At 44.4% G+C, this 15,173-nt stretch overlaps 1 protein-coding gene across 16 annotated transcripts in view; it reads left to right on the forward strand.

Moving 5' to 3' along the window:
* The window catches only part of LOC122532277 (ephrin type-B receptor 1-B), a 124,949-nt gene that overhangs the window by 69,490 nt on the left and 40,286 nt on the right, over window positions 1-15,173 (forward strand). For all 16 annotated transcript variants that reach the window (XM_043660895.1, XM_043660900.1, XM_043660898.1 and 13 more), the window contains exon 3: window positions 325-404. In XM_043660895.1, coding sequence (XP_043516830.1) covers window positions 325-404 — 80 coding nt within the window. The remainder of the gene's footprint in view (window positions 1-324; window positions 405-15,173) is intronic.

Genomic DNA, 15,173 nt, shown 5'->3' on the forward strand with positions numbered 1-15,173 from the left:
TCGTTCCCCCTTGAAACGTTGACTTTTCACGGTAAAATCTTCGCTAGAGCTCTCGCCCGCGTTTCGATATACCGACGAGTATATTTCGCCGAGCCAAAGGAATTACCTTGACCAAGCATCAGGATGTCATCACTCTCTGTACTTGTTCGCGCATTTAACGTGAGAATTACGTGTGAACCCCAAGTGGGGTTTACTCAGAGAGATCGCAATGCGTATTTTCTCTTTTTTTCTTTTTCATCATTAATACAAGTTTTTATTCGTCCCTTACAGCGAACGTAGCATTCTTCAATTTTTTTAACCAACGTTCTTCCTCTTTGATTGCAGTTGTTCTCTTGGACACGACACAGGAGGAGAAGCTCGAGTGGACAAAGTATCCGTTCGGCGCGGAAGCTAACACCCCAGGGGTAAGTTTTGCTATTAACGCGAGGCCAATCCCGTTTGGCCGGTGTGTGTCGTTGTGGGACCTCCGTAAGAGGATTCTACCAGAGTCTGAACGGTCTACGGTTTTGCGCGAGATCATCGATCGCCTTTGCGAAAGTAGACGTTCTACACGACGACGCGTGTGACTCGTCTCGGTCTTACACGTAGAACTCTCTCTCTCTCTCTCTCTCTCTCTCTCCGTTTGCCAGCGTGCGACTCTAGGAGCGCCTGGTCTCGCTCGGTGATAAAACGGACGAAAAAAATTCGGAACGCAGCTGACACTTTCTCGTTCTGAATGGAAAAAGTGACCGCGTCCGCGTATATATGCGTGTCCGCGGGGACACACACCATGGACACGCACCATGGTGGAAGAACAGCGGGTTCCGGGGGTATCAGAAGCGCTTTATAGTCTCGGTGCGCGCGGCATACGTGGGCTCCCGCTGGCCGGTGCGCTCTCTCGGCGCCATGTTTGTTTTTCAGTTGTTAAGCGCGCAGCGGGCCGCCAGACAGGTTTAAATCAGCCACTACCTCCTCCTCCACCTCCTTCACCACCCGACTATCCAGCCAGCACCTCCTGCACTCTCTCTCTCTCTCTCTCTCTCTCTCTCTCTCTTTCGTTCTCTCTGTTTCTCTCTTCGTTTCTCTACGCGTGTCCACGCCGTTCCTCTCTTTTCGTTCCTCGCAAACCCATCTTGCTTCGCTCCTCGGACGGCGGATCCCTCTCTCTGTTTCTGCGTGCTCGTCTCGCGCGGGACGTGCACCGCCGGACCAAGAGAGAGTCAGTCCGCTGGGTAACAAATTGCTTTTTGTTTGAACGGACAAATTAGAGAGACGGCCGCCAGATAGAGGGTGGAAAGGGGAACGGAGCGGAGCGGTGCACGCGAGAGCGAGAAAAAGAGAGAGAGGGAGAGAGAGCGTGCAGAGGATGCGTTTATTTAACGTCGCAGGACGTACAGTTTCCTATACGCGCGTATATATAAATACCGTACTCGCGTACGAGTTGAAAATTTCGCTGCGACCCAGCGCGCGCTCCTTCTCGCGCGCGATCCTACGTGGGTGTCACCCGCTAAATATCTCTCCGCCACGCCAGCCATGCCAACTTTATCGCCGATAACCGTCCGGTCGGGGCCGCTTTTACATCGACCGTGAGTTTCCACGCTTTCTTTTCGTAATTCGCGCGCGCCTACGGCGAAAGTGGCACGGAACGAGATTTTGTCAGTGTCGAGAATGTCCGATGGAAATCCGATTCATCCATCTTCGTAGCCTGCAACAGACAGCAATCACGTCGCTCTTCCTGATGCGCGTGACAACTTATTTTCAATTGCGCCGTTAATTCGTAATTTTCCGTAGAAATTGGAAAGATTCGAATCACATATTGCAAAAACGATACTCCAAGAAGTAAGAGTCGTCGACCGTTTCGATATTTAAGAATTCTGGAAAGCATACATTTTCCTAGTTGTATTCTTTCTCCGACTCTCTCTCAGCGATAATTAATCGATGGTTTCGTATTGGCGGAGCCACGAACAAAAATTATCGGCGGGTCAGTCTTATTTCTTGTTATTTAACAAACCGTTTAAAATCGGGAAGCGGAGGTCGAGTGGAAAGATGTCGGTCGTGTGCGCTTCGTCGTCGACGTTTCTCTCGTCACGGCGTGGCTTTCAAGCGTCGATCGTTAGTGCGGCGTCGCTAATCGAACAGCGAAACGGTTCCATTTGAAAAGGTTCTTTGAGTTTACTGTTGATTTTACTAGCTGCTAAACGTCGACCGCGCTTCCTTTCGGGAACGGGATCACAGGAACGCGCACCACCAGCTCGCCTCTGCACGGAAGCTCGACTTCTTTTTTTCCTTGAAACGCCACGGAAAAGAAAACAAAAAAAAAGAGAGAGAGAGAGAGAGAAGAAAAAACAAGCCTTGTGCTCATCGTCAAGTACTCGAGTTCACTTCACACCTCTTCTGTCTACATGTGCCCACGACCACCGCGCGAGAAACCGGAGTCGAGCGTCCAAATATGTGTTCACGGGTTTCCTACGATCTCAAGGATCCTGGTTTGACACCCCGTGTCTGGAAAATCGCTCGACCAGTTTTCCACCGTTTTACATCCGCCTCGGTTACCGTCGGACACGTGCAGAAATTTCATTTTTTTCAACACTTTGCACAACAAGTCCAGCTCGAACTTCTTCTTTTTATAACTTGCTGATAATTATAACGTGTACATTTGGTGTCGTACGATGCTACGCGTGTAACAATATAACATCTAGAACAATCGCCTAGAATGAAAACTATTAATAAGAAAACGTAAGAAGAACAAAAGAATTTTGAGAAAGAAGAAATTTCTGAAGTCCTGAATCAATTGACACTTGATGATTCACATAATTCGGAGTAATTCGTATAAACTGGATTTCTCACGAATGTTTAAGAAATGGTGGAGGATATTATTTTTCCATATTACACTTCTAATAAATCTTGCACGTCGACGATAAAATTTGAACGACATCACACGTTAGAAAGATACAATCGACAAATATTTCGCGTTAAATACCACTTGAGTGATTATTTCCAACGTTACATCATTTTATTTAAAGTGACGATGCTTCATAAATAAATTGCTTAAGTCGTTTGTCGAGGGCAAAGGATTAAATTTATTATCGATACATTAGTATTTTAGTGTTAGATTTCAATCCAAGCGTCAAATTTCAAGATGTTTCGAAAATATTGATTTACATAAATATTTAGTTCACAGTCTATTTAGTGTTCGATAATACCGACCGCGAAAGATTAATTTCAAGTTACGAGACACTAGTCTTTCTCGCCTAATTCCGAGGGAGATAACCTGCCCAAGGAGGGAGATAACCTGCTGGAGCTCTCGCGGTGTTGCATGATCGATACCGAGATGAGCTAAGGACCCATGGAATTCGATGGGCGAGCCGTTCTCAGAATCGCCGCGTGTTCTCGTTTCACGTGTAATCGCAAACAAGAGAACGGGCCCGATAATCACGAATAATAACACGTTCGCGATTAAGCACGATCATAGGCGACTTTGTAAATATTAAAACGAATCGGCCAGGAAACGATCCGCTCCGATGACGTTCGTGCTCCGAGTCATCCGATCCGATCCGATCGCGATGAGCTAAGACCTCAAGGAATTTCAGGGGTGGCCAGTCCCCCAGTTTCTTTATCACCGATACTGCGGTCGAACCGGATAAATCGCTCTCTCCACCTGCGTTCACACTACACTACACGTTATGCCCGTGTATTACGTATATCGCGCTACGTACTCGTGTTAATATAATCATCGCCAGCAAGCTCGCCGATTTTCTCTAAATTCGTAAATAAATGTCCAGCGTTCATAATACCAAGCTTTCAATCGTTTTCAACTGCTCAATGAAGGCTTTGCTACGTTGCACAAATCTTTGAAAAGAACAAAATCTTCCTCGGGAAGAAGAAAAATTTCCTTCAGCGTTGTTCGCGGGGGGTCGACCGAGCAAATTGTTACCAGGTTTAAATTTTAAACCACCGACTCCGAAAATTCTCGATGTTCACGACATTTTCGTAATTCAACCTGCGGAATTTCTCTTGCGGCACTTCAATCTCAAACGTTTCCTTGGATCGGGCAGAAGTAGTCCTGAGAAAATCCTCTTAGAGAGTGGTCCAGTTTCTTGATCCGCTTCTAACTGACAGCTTCGCGAAGGAATTGCGTGAATAGAATGCGAGACACATCGCGTTCTTCCCCTAACAGCGAGCTCTAAACCCGTCTAACGAGCACTCCGAGAACGGGGATTAACGTGTTCCGACCACCACTGTGTTTTTCCTCGAGTTTGCGTTGAGATTCGTCAATGATGCACTTTCTCCTGTTTAGTTGACGAGTATCAAATCAACAGTGGTCAATTGCATTGTATCGCGCATTGATGCCGTTTAGACTCAAGTGGTGGTAAAGAGCCTGCAATTAACCCATTGGTAGCCACCCAAGTAGTTCTACGTCATTTTAGATTTAACCTCTCGGCATCGGGAAGCTTCGGTCGTCGTTTAAAAATCGGGAGATTTTTATATACTGGTAGAAATATTCCAACGTAATTTGTGTTACTTTAAAGTGACGTGTTGCTTGTAAGTTTGCTGAGAAATGATTATTTCTAGTCGTTTTCATGTAAATTCGTAAAACAGAGACAGATATTACATTTCAAGTAAAGGAAAAAAAAAAAAGAGAAACGATGGAACGACGATGTAGAATTTTAATTTTTTTAGGAGGTCGGGGGTGGGGGGGGATATTTGAGTCTCTTGACCTAAAATATAAAAATCTACGTTGTCAGAATTCAAACAAAAGAACCTTGCCGGTAGATACGAATCGGGGACAGAGTTTGAAATACGTTTGAACGCTTTTGAAATTCCAACGTGATATTGGGAGGTAAAAAATTATTTAATTTCTTGAACAAACAACAATAATTATTTTACAACGAACCATAAATTCTTTAATTTTTGTTGGCAATTTTTTAAAAATATTTCAATATTCTACTTGCCACGATCATACGAATAATCTTAAACTCCGAGATGAATATTCAAAAAAATGTCGACGCGCAGCAACGTCGTCGTCGTATCTTCATTTTTAATTGACGTAGTTGATCGATATAACTATTGTAAATGGCAAATATGGGCAAAGAGAACGAAACGAGAGGGAACGTGCAACTCTCCCCGCGAAAAACTTTTATGTGGGTTGAGTAATACACAAGAAAGGGTTAATTAACCGAGGAAATCGAGGTCGGGGTAGTGGACTCAAACAGGGAACGGCCTGTTTACCGGTTTCCTTACGCCAGTTCTAATCACTTTGCTCTCCGAAATCGAAGTCCACAGTGGCCCGTGTAATAAGTGCGACTAGTGCCGGGGTTATTAATATACAGGACCATAGAAAGAGAAAGAGAGAGAGAAAGGGTGGGAGGGAGAGGAAGAGGGAGAAGAGCGAACAGCGTCAGAACAAACAAGCCAAACAGAATTAGCTCGGAGTATTTGAACAACCTGATGGGGAGAGAAGGGTTGGCGTGCGTGGCGAAGCGAGTCGTCGCTTTGATGGCGTTGCTGGTGAGCCTCGAAACTCGTATAAAGGGATCTCGAAGATACTCTCTCCTTCTCTCTGTCTCTCTTCGTGTACTACACTAATCTCGCCTGGTACAGGACCTCGCAAAGAGGCCGCGTGCTACCCTCCAGTTCTCGAGGATCGACAACCCGAGACTTTAAACAAAACAGAAAGAGAAAAAAAAAAAAGAAGAGAGAAAAGAAAACGAGAGGAAGGCTCGACGGCTTGAATTAATTGAGAATGCTCGAGTTTCCAGTCACTCGATCAACAGACAGATGGACTATCGCGTTCTCTCGACGACCCCTTCGAGTTTACCTCATTTCCATCTTCGGCGCGGGAGAAGGGAGAAACGCGTCACCCCATTATTAAAACTCGTATCAGAGAGATTAAATCACACGGGGATGGAGGAAAGTTTCTTTTTAAACGAAAACTTAAACGCTCGGCGGGAAATGTTTGTCCAAATCTCTTTGAAAATCCGTCGTTGTTAAGATCTAAACGAGCGATCGTGAATTTCTGAAATAAAACAAACGTGCCCTGTTCCGACCGGTGTCGAAAGGGCCTCCGGCTTTAAAATCTTTGGAATCTTTTCGGTCTCGAACCGATCGGGAGATGTCCCCTTTTTCTCTCGGTCGTCAATCGGTAACACGAAGCCCCCCCCCCCCCTCCAAATCTTGACTAGATCTCCGATCTTCCTCTCGATCTGGGGAAAAATTTATCGTCCGTTTGGTGACCTGCGTTCCTCGCTCGTTTCCCGGCTCGTGTCGTGTAATCGTCGCGCGTAGGAGACGATAGCCCAGTGAACGTTTAGAAAGTCCACATAAACAATGATGGGACAATTTTGGGAAACACAGAGTCGTCACACTGTCGCTCCACGTTTTGTGCGTCCGTTTACTTTATGCCCGATGCCTTGTTAATGTAAATTATCACCAGGTATATATACGTACCGCGCGTGTATACACATTCACACACGTGCGCGGCTCGGTTGTGTACCGATCGAAGGCATCCAATCTACGGTTGGAGAACATCGAGAAAAGTCGTGGATGGCAGTCGACAAAGAGGCGCGCGCGACGCGACGCGACGCGACGCGATTTATTTTCACGGAGATAAAGTTTCGATAGAGCTCGGCTGCGGGACATACGGGGGATAGAGGCTTGGGAGGACGAGAACGAGGCGGAGGGAAACGCGATCGAGGTCTCCGTTCGAATATTTAAATCATTTCCTCGCCCGGGGAACAACGAGCAAGGATATTCAAATGCGGCGGCCAAACCAGTCCGGGGCTACATTTTCGTTCGAGTTTTCAGTTTCGTTTGACTTTCGAAAAGGGTTACGAGCCGAAACGAGCGAGAACTGGCGACCAACTAACGGTACTCTCTCTGTCGTTGCGATGACTCGCTCGTTTGGTTAGAGTGTCGAGAAAAAAAGTAAAAAAAAAAAAAAAAAAAGAAGAGAAGAGAGAGAGAGAGAGAGAAAGAGAAAAAGAAAGAAATATATAAAGAGAGAAATTTGGCTCCTGAAAGAGGATCCAGCGTGTATATATCACTGGGTGTAGCGTGCCGGCAGCCAAGTTCATCCTCGAGCCGATGAAACGTGGCGATCGTGTCTGCAGTTCTGGCGAAAAGGTCTACTCCAGTCGCACGTGGCACTCGAGCTTCTATCTGACCGTTTCATCTCGCGTTTCCTTCATCTTCATCCTCCTCGTTCACCTCTGTTCAGCTTCACGTTGGTACCACTCTTCCTCTTCATTCTCATCCTCCTCTGTCATCCTCTTCTTTCTTTCTTTCTTTCTTTCTTTCTCTTTTCGTTCTTCAGTCCTACACCGTTTTCCTCTCTTTCCTCTTTCGCTCTTCCCCCCTCCCCCCTCCCCCTTTTGCTTCTGCTCTTTGGGTCCTTCGCCCTCGCCACCCTCTTTTCGCTTCTCGTCATTCACGTGGTTCATCGTCGTCGCTTCTCTCTCTCGTCTCTGCGGCGGGTTGGTCGTTTTAACCGCAGGCGTATCTGCATCTAAATGCGCTTCTCGGATGCGAAATTCTGAGGACGTCACGTGGTGATATGTGACTCGGGTAACCGCGTCTTCGGGGGCTCCGGCTCGTCAAGGATCGCCTTCCCGGAATGCGAGGCGATGCGACGCGCGAGAAAACACTCGGCGAAGCCAACTCGCGCGCCCTTCTCGTCCACTTTCGCCTGTCCGCGTGTATTCGCGTTTTGCATACCAGTAGCGACGCTCGTTGGTTTCGCCAGAGTTTCTCGAAAATTTTCAAACGAATGAGTCATCGCCGCGACTCTTCATATTCTCTCTCTCTCTCTCTCTCTCTTTCGAGCTTCGAGAAATCTTCGTCGTTCATTTTTACCCGCCCGTTTTTATACCATGGAAATAAAACGCTCGTTGGTTCGTTTCTTCTACCAGGGAATCTTCTACAGACCAGAATCTCTGATTTCTGATCGTCGTCGTTGGTCATTCTTTTCCATTAGATTTTTAATAACTCTGGCTAGAAGTGAAGTTGTCTGTCATAGTTTCATCCGAGCGAGACACGTGGAAACTCAAGAGTCGCGTTTGGTGATATTTTCAAATTCAAGTAGAATTGCAATTTATTCTCATTTAATCGGACTTTGTGTTTTCTAGTTGAAGATGTCAAGCAACCCCAACTCGAATATATATTCCATCAATTGTAAAGTGATAGTAGACCACGGATACTTTCCCATGGATTTTCTCTTTTGAGGAAGGGAGGGAAAAGAATTTTCTTCATAGAATATGTCGCCAACGTTGGAATAACTGATAGATGGATTTTTATGGAGATAACCCGGGCGCCTAAGTAATTACCCGTAGCTCATAAAAAGACTACATAAATAGGAGGGTGGAGACAGGCGCGTGTGTCTTTCGAACCCGGACGTGTACCGGGTGGAGCACAATGATCGTACAGCTGTGAACATTTCGGGGCGCCGAACGGGGAATAATAAATATCGGGTTACCTTCTCGGGGGTGTGTCTAGAATAACTGGCTGGCTATTAGCTAAATATTTATTAGTCAGATAAGTGGATGATTTATATTTTTCCCTCCTCGCTTTATCTCCTTTTTCTGCTTGCGACCTAGTAAAAAAAAGCGACCCAGTGCGTGAGTCCTCTTGAACCATGGAAAAAAAGCCAATCGTTGCTGACGTGTCAGAAGTCTCACTTGTTTCTTTCAACATTCTACGCGAAGCAGCTAAATCTTGATAGCTTGTCCTCCGCTACTTTGGCTAATTAATTTCACTGCATCTACGCGTCTTTCACGCAACACTCTGGACTCCTTTCATAACTATCTTGGATTTATCGGATCTTTATCTGTCGTTAGAATATGCAAACAGTATAAACAATATCACCGGATCCCCATCGATATGCAGAGGAGCAACTACTCTTATATTCCTGGAATAAATAAATAAATAAATAAATCCAGTACCGAATGTTTCTATAGAATTTCATCCAATTTGATCCAATTTAAAAAAAAAAAAAAAAAAGAAACAGAAGAGTTCCAAGTCTCTTCGAGATCGATCGATCCTCTCGATGCAAGTTTCTCGTTATTGATAACTCATCTTGAGATGAGAGGACCATCCGCGGCATGCTTTAAATTATTACCATCCGCGACGATTACAAACGATGGCCAAACGAACCTCGGTTTTCTTTTCTTTTTTTTTTTTTCTTTTNCTTTTTTTCTTCTCAACACGATTTATCGACTCGCCGGAGACTGAAATTCGAGAACCACTTGTCTCCGATATGGGGCGCTTCGCGCGCACAGCTAACCCCGTTTATCGTTACCCCCTTTATCTATGGAAAGGGATACACCAGCCGTTCATTGTACGTACGTGCGGTCCGATTTTGCCAATGGTAACCGATCCGGGTTCTCGGTATCGTAATCGAGTTCCCGTTTCTTCCAAGTATAATACCCCCGTATGAGTCAGCCTCATTCCTTTCTCAACCCTTCTTCAAACCCTGCTCCAATTTTAGTTACGGAGCAACAACAACAATAATAATAATAACAATAAAATTCAAATTTTTGTTTCGATGTGAATTTCCATATTTCTTTTAAAACTTGATACCTCTCGAGTATCACTCGAAACTCGCAGGGACAACAGGCAATATTTGTCCGCGTGTTTTGCCATGCTTTCATGCCATCTCTCAGCTATTCTCTCTCCGTTCTTCTTTATCGTGATGACATTCGAGCAAAATGGAATGTAATCGGACTGTAGCGGGGAGAATGGGCCTCGTGTGGTTCGAAAGAAGAAGGAAAACGAAACGGGTGGAATTAAGCGAGCGAGTTATCGGCCGCCGGCGGAATTAATTCCCGGCGCGAGGATCGCGAGGCTGGTGTCCAGGAAATTGTAAAACTCGCGCGCCGTCGAGTTCTCGAATTGCGGCAATGTACATGTGTTTTCGGCTCGTAAAGTGTCACCGTGGCTGCGCCGGGGTGAGCGGTTATACGCGTACGTGTACGCGACCGCGTCGAACGAAAAGTATCGATTACAGATTTCTCATCGAGGCATCGTCGAACAAAACGAAATCTCGCGGTCCGATCGATAAACGCGCGAGATCCCCCTCCTGTTTCTTCGTGTCCCCTCTTCTAGAGTCTTTTCTTCTTCTTCTTCGTGTTACACGGTCAGACTTGTGCTCGTCTTCCTTCGCGAGAAACGCAAGCGAGGCTTAACCTTGCGTGAATGAAGTTACGCGAACTGGGAGGGGGGCGAAGGGGGACACACACGTAAATTTATCATGTAAATTCACAATATTATTATTATCGTTGAATTGGCCAAAAAGTGACTGCCTTTTCTTTTAATAGATGAACGTACATGCCTCGAAATGTAATTAACTTTGTGACTATTCGAAAATGCACGATTTCGTTAACAATTGTTTGGCGTCGATTTCAAAATGACAAATCGAGAGGAACATTTTTTTTTTCCTTACTTTCGAAAAGGAAAACAACCCAAGCTTAAAAAATTGCCTGATGTGTACAGTGAAAAATGTGACAATTGATTTACTATAAGTATAAATTTCACTACCGGTGAGGATGTCTAATCTTAGAACTGTTTTTTTTTTTTTTAATCGAAAAAGATAAGAACATTTGGCATGATGGACAATATATTGTCTAATAAAGTTTTCGTTTCTCACGAAAAATTCGTTTTCCGTTTTCACACACAAAAAGAAAAAAAAACTCTTTTTGACTAATCTAATATTATACAAATGTGAAATGTCTGTTTTTAACACTTGTTTATTTCTTTCACAAGATAACATAAGCAGTGCAATCTTGAAAACGTAGACGACAATAAATAATCGTCTAAAAATTTCCCAGGTCATGGAAATGACATATTTCCTCTATTTTATTGCGCTCCAGCCCTCCTTCGTCTTTTGATTTCAATATGACATACATCCTTGGTTTAGCCCCGTGTCTTTCAGGGAAAACATATGTTTCGTTTACAGATTGAAGATAAACTGTTATCAGCAGGGGATAGTTTGACAAAAAAGATGGGATGCTTTGAAAAGAGGGACATAAATATAGTATCATATCTTCCTCCTCCTTTCAAACCTAAAAAAAAAACCAAGCAGAAGGGCAAGCCTGCAATTTTCGTATTTTTGCAAACTCTCAGCTGAAAAAAATCGCCAACAAGCGCTCTATATTGGATAGTTTACATATTTTCACATACTTCGTACATTCATCGGAGAAAAAAAAAAAAAGAAGAAAAGAAACTATAGGTCTCGCATTTGAAAATCAAGAAATGATGTATTGCGTGCTACGAATGTATTGATCAACCTGTTTCGAATAGTAATTCAATCTTAACTGATAAGAATTACTTTCAGTTAATTTATTCGAGTCACTACAACTGGAAACTGGAGCTGCTACAATATCACGTGCCTTTCGATTCTTAAAAAAAAAAANAAAAAAAAAAGACAAAATAAAAAAACACGAGACGATAAAGAAAAACATTATATTTCTCACTCCCTTTTTTTTCTTCTTTAAATGCAAACGCACGACGTTTAAAGCCCAGATTAACGTCGTAATTCTTTGAAATGCGATTAGCCAGAAACAGCCGTTGGCCGGCGCGGCGCGATGGTTAAAAAATCGCGGAAAGGCGAGAGTCAGGCGGACGTGTAGCGAGCCACCCAGCTATTCTCTCCTTTCCCGCGGCGGATGGGTTATACGCAATTACGAGAGCGTGTCCTGGGACACGAAGGTTCCATCCTAAATCGTTACCGGGTAGTGTTGGGATCGATGCTCGTAACAGGGCCTGACCCAAGAGTCGCGCTTACGCATCTGTTTGCTGATTTGTGGCCCGGCATCGCTGCTTCGCCGAGGGATTTTTATCACGGCCAAGCTATCCGATGATTGCGTCGTTAAGACGTTCCGTGGCGGCAGGTAGAAACAGCTCTCTCTCTCTTACACACACACACACACTCACTCTCTCTTCTTTCGCTCTTCCTTTCCCTTTTTTTTTCTTTTTCTTTTTTTCTCATTTTATCGTGACGCGTACCGATCCCACATACGTGCGCGCAACATCGTCTCATCTTCTCTTCGCGACGTCCATCCAACATTTCCAACATGTCCGTCTCGCCCGCCTGTTTCGCCATCTTTTTAACGCGTTTCTTTCACCATCGATCCACGTGATTTACACGCGACTTACTCGCAGTCGGTGCTGTCGGTTCGTGACGCGATGGCATTAATCGCGATGCACCGATCGGTGATTGATTTTTCTCGATAGCTCGCGTGCGAAAGTATCTATTTACCAATATTTATCGATCTTCGGCTCGGCGAATTGAAATTTCAGAACTTTCCACGTTACAATACTACTTGTATCACTCGTTTGTACATTACGAGGCGTAAAGAGGAGTTAGTGGATACGAAAGCAGAAGAGAATGAACGTGGAGAAACGCGTCGTTTCGTTTTCATGCTCTCCTCCTCGCCGTCGAGCCTCTCCGGCTTCCTCGCGGTCGATGAGCCGAGACGTTTTATCGAGACACTCGATAGATGTACGATCCCTCCTCGATCGTCTTCGGTCAAGACTCGGGGATCGTTGTCGCGTGATCTGCATCGTCGGTCCTTTATTTCATCCTGTCCCTCGTGACTATCCGACCGTGTACCGTTCTCGTTCACGGGACGGCAAGAGAGAAGTGCATACACGAAGTATGTACAGGCGTGTAAGAGGAACGCGTTCATGGTTCAAGAAAGGAGAGAGATACACACACACACAGAGGATTGTGTTTTTCGTGCGTTTCCTTCTCAGGAAGTCGCGCTCTCTCGTGTCGGAGCGGAATCCTTTCGTCGAACTGTGGGGTAATTCGCGATTTCGATCAGAAATTTTCGCACGGTCTGTCGTCAGTTGAAAGCCGATTTTCGCGATCGTTAATTGTCATATCGCTTATTTCACTCGGCGTGAACGAATCCAGACAAATAGCGCTGTAATATTTAAGGATTTCTAAAACCAAAAGGTGCATTGTCGATTGTCTTTTCAACAGTTCTTCTTGCAACAAGTAACACCTACTCGAATCTTTCAATAAGGAGTATCATGCTTCGTCAAGTTGAGTAAATATCGCCCAAGTATATAAACACGCGTACGTACTTGCATTTCGCTGAAAACTACAATCTCTAATTGCCGGTCTAGTATCAACAACCGGTCGTTCGTTTCCAACCTTCACAAACTCTCTCTCGCTCTTCGCCTCGCTCTTTATCGTTTTTTCACGGGACGTCGTAAATTTATGGAATTCGCAGTGTCGTAAATCTAGCCGCCCTCGAAGCGCTACCGTGAACGTTCCCCGCGATAATTACCGACGCCGTGGAACGAAAAAAAAAAAAAAAAAAAAGAACAACAAGGCCGGTTCAACGACACGCGAGTCCGAGCCAGGTTCGTGAGCGAATCCGTACGCGGTCGGAACGATTTGTTTGATCGGCTAACGGATCTCGCAGCAGGCAAAGAGAGGACCAGGGGGTTCCTCTCACGATTGCGAGAGGCCATTTTCTTTTTTTTTTTTTTTCCTTTTTCTTCTCTTCTGCTGCACCGGTGCCTCCTTCTCCTCGTCTCTGCTTCTTTCTTTCTGCCTCGTTTCCTCTCATTGTGATTATTATCTCCGGTCATCGGGAAATTCCACCGAATTTCTGTTTTCGCTTTCCCCTGACGTGTCGAGCGTTGGCCGGAGACACACCCGGAGTAACCTCGGATGGAACGAAATTAATGCTAATCCCCTGGAATTAATCCCCCGAGCCAAATGAGAGAACGGAGGTGGGTTACTCGGAGACACGCCATCGGTCACACGAGCGTCAGACCGTTTCCACCGGATTAATCATCCCTCATCCCCCTTTTTCTCTCGGCTCGTATTTTTCTTTCCCTCTGTTTTTCCGTGGTGCGGGGAGGGAATCGATAGGGAATCGTTTCAAAGTTTCACGACTTGACACTGGTTTGTGGTGTGATGTGACTCCTTCGCGCTCGCTGTTCTTCTTTCGACACGATAATGTAAGATAGGATGTTACGTGTTCCTAAATGCCTACGTTTTTTAATTGACGTACACACTCCCTCGCAAAAAGGATAATTTCCCCCAAAATTAAAAAGAATATCGTAAAAATATAAAGAACATAAAGGTTCTTTTATTATTAAAAGCTACGCGTGAGATTTCGAACTTGTGACACGTCGAACGTTGTTCACGAGGATGTTCGTAAGAGGTTGGTCCCGGGTCGTATTTTATTGAAAGTGACGTGGAATCGGGGCATCGTCATCTGTCGTATCTTCCTCGATCTTGACATCTGAATCAGTAGTACCGATCCCCTCTCGTATCGCGTGACTGTGCAGGTCGAAAGAAAAACCTCCGGCTCTCTCTCGATCTTTCCTGCTAGTTCGTTCCTCAACAAGTGCGTGTGCCTGTTTTTCTACCAACGTTATGTTCTCACCTACGGCGCGCTGTTCGGGACTTGAACGATACGCGAAACAGAGAAGACGAAACAGACGAATGGTCGTTTATTAGAACTGATAGCGTTTTAACTGGCTGAGATATTTTAGGCGGCCGTGGAGTCAGGAAGATGGAGAAGAGGACGACCTAAAAGGAGAAGAAAACAAAACGAGAGGAGGGAGCAAAGAGCACGATCTGTAGCTTATCCAGACCAATCTACGGGCGCGTTCGTTTATTACGGACGTTGGAGCAGCGTGCGCGAGCACGGTTTGGCCAAGATCGTCCTCGTTACGAAGCGTGTGGGCCGAATTCCACTCGATTAAGATTTAATTTTTAAATCACGACCACTCGTCGCAACGAATTTACATCGCGACACGTGCTCTTCTCTTCGCTTCTCTTCCCTTCTCTTCCTCATTTATACAGCAGAGGGCCTCTATTATTCGGACACATTCGAGCAAAATATTTATTAGTACCAGATGATTTTGTTTTCGTACTAAACTATTTTATTTATTTTTATTTATTTATTACGTTATGTGCCTCTTTATTAATATTCAATTTAATAAAATCCTGTACCTCATATTTTAGTAAGATTATAAAAAACGTGTAATGAAATATGTATGATATATATATATATATATATTATACATATATATTATAATGCACATTAGATATAATACATATATTATATCTATAAAATATATATTGTATATATTATTATAAATATATAAATATATATTATATATTATTAAAATGTATATTATTATTATATTATTAAAATACATATTTTATAATC

Source organism: Frieseomelitta varia, unplaced genomic scaffold (genome assembly GCF_011392965.1).
Source record: "Frieseomelitta varia isolate USP_RPSP 00005682 unplaced genomic scaffold, Fvar_1.2 scaffold_447, whole genome shotgun sequence".
Classification (NCBI taxonomy): Eukaryota; Metazoa; Arthropoda; class Insecta; order Hymenoptera; family Apidae; genus Frieseomelitta; species Frieseomelitta varia.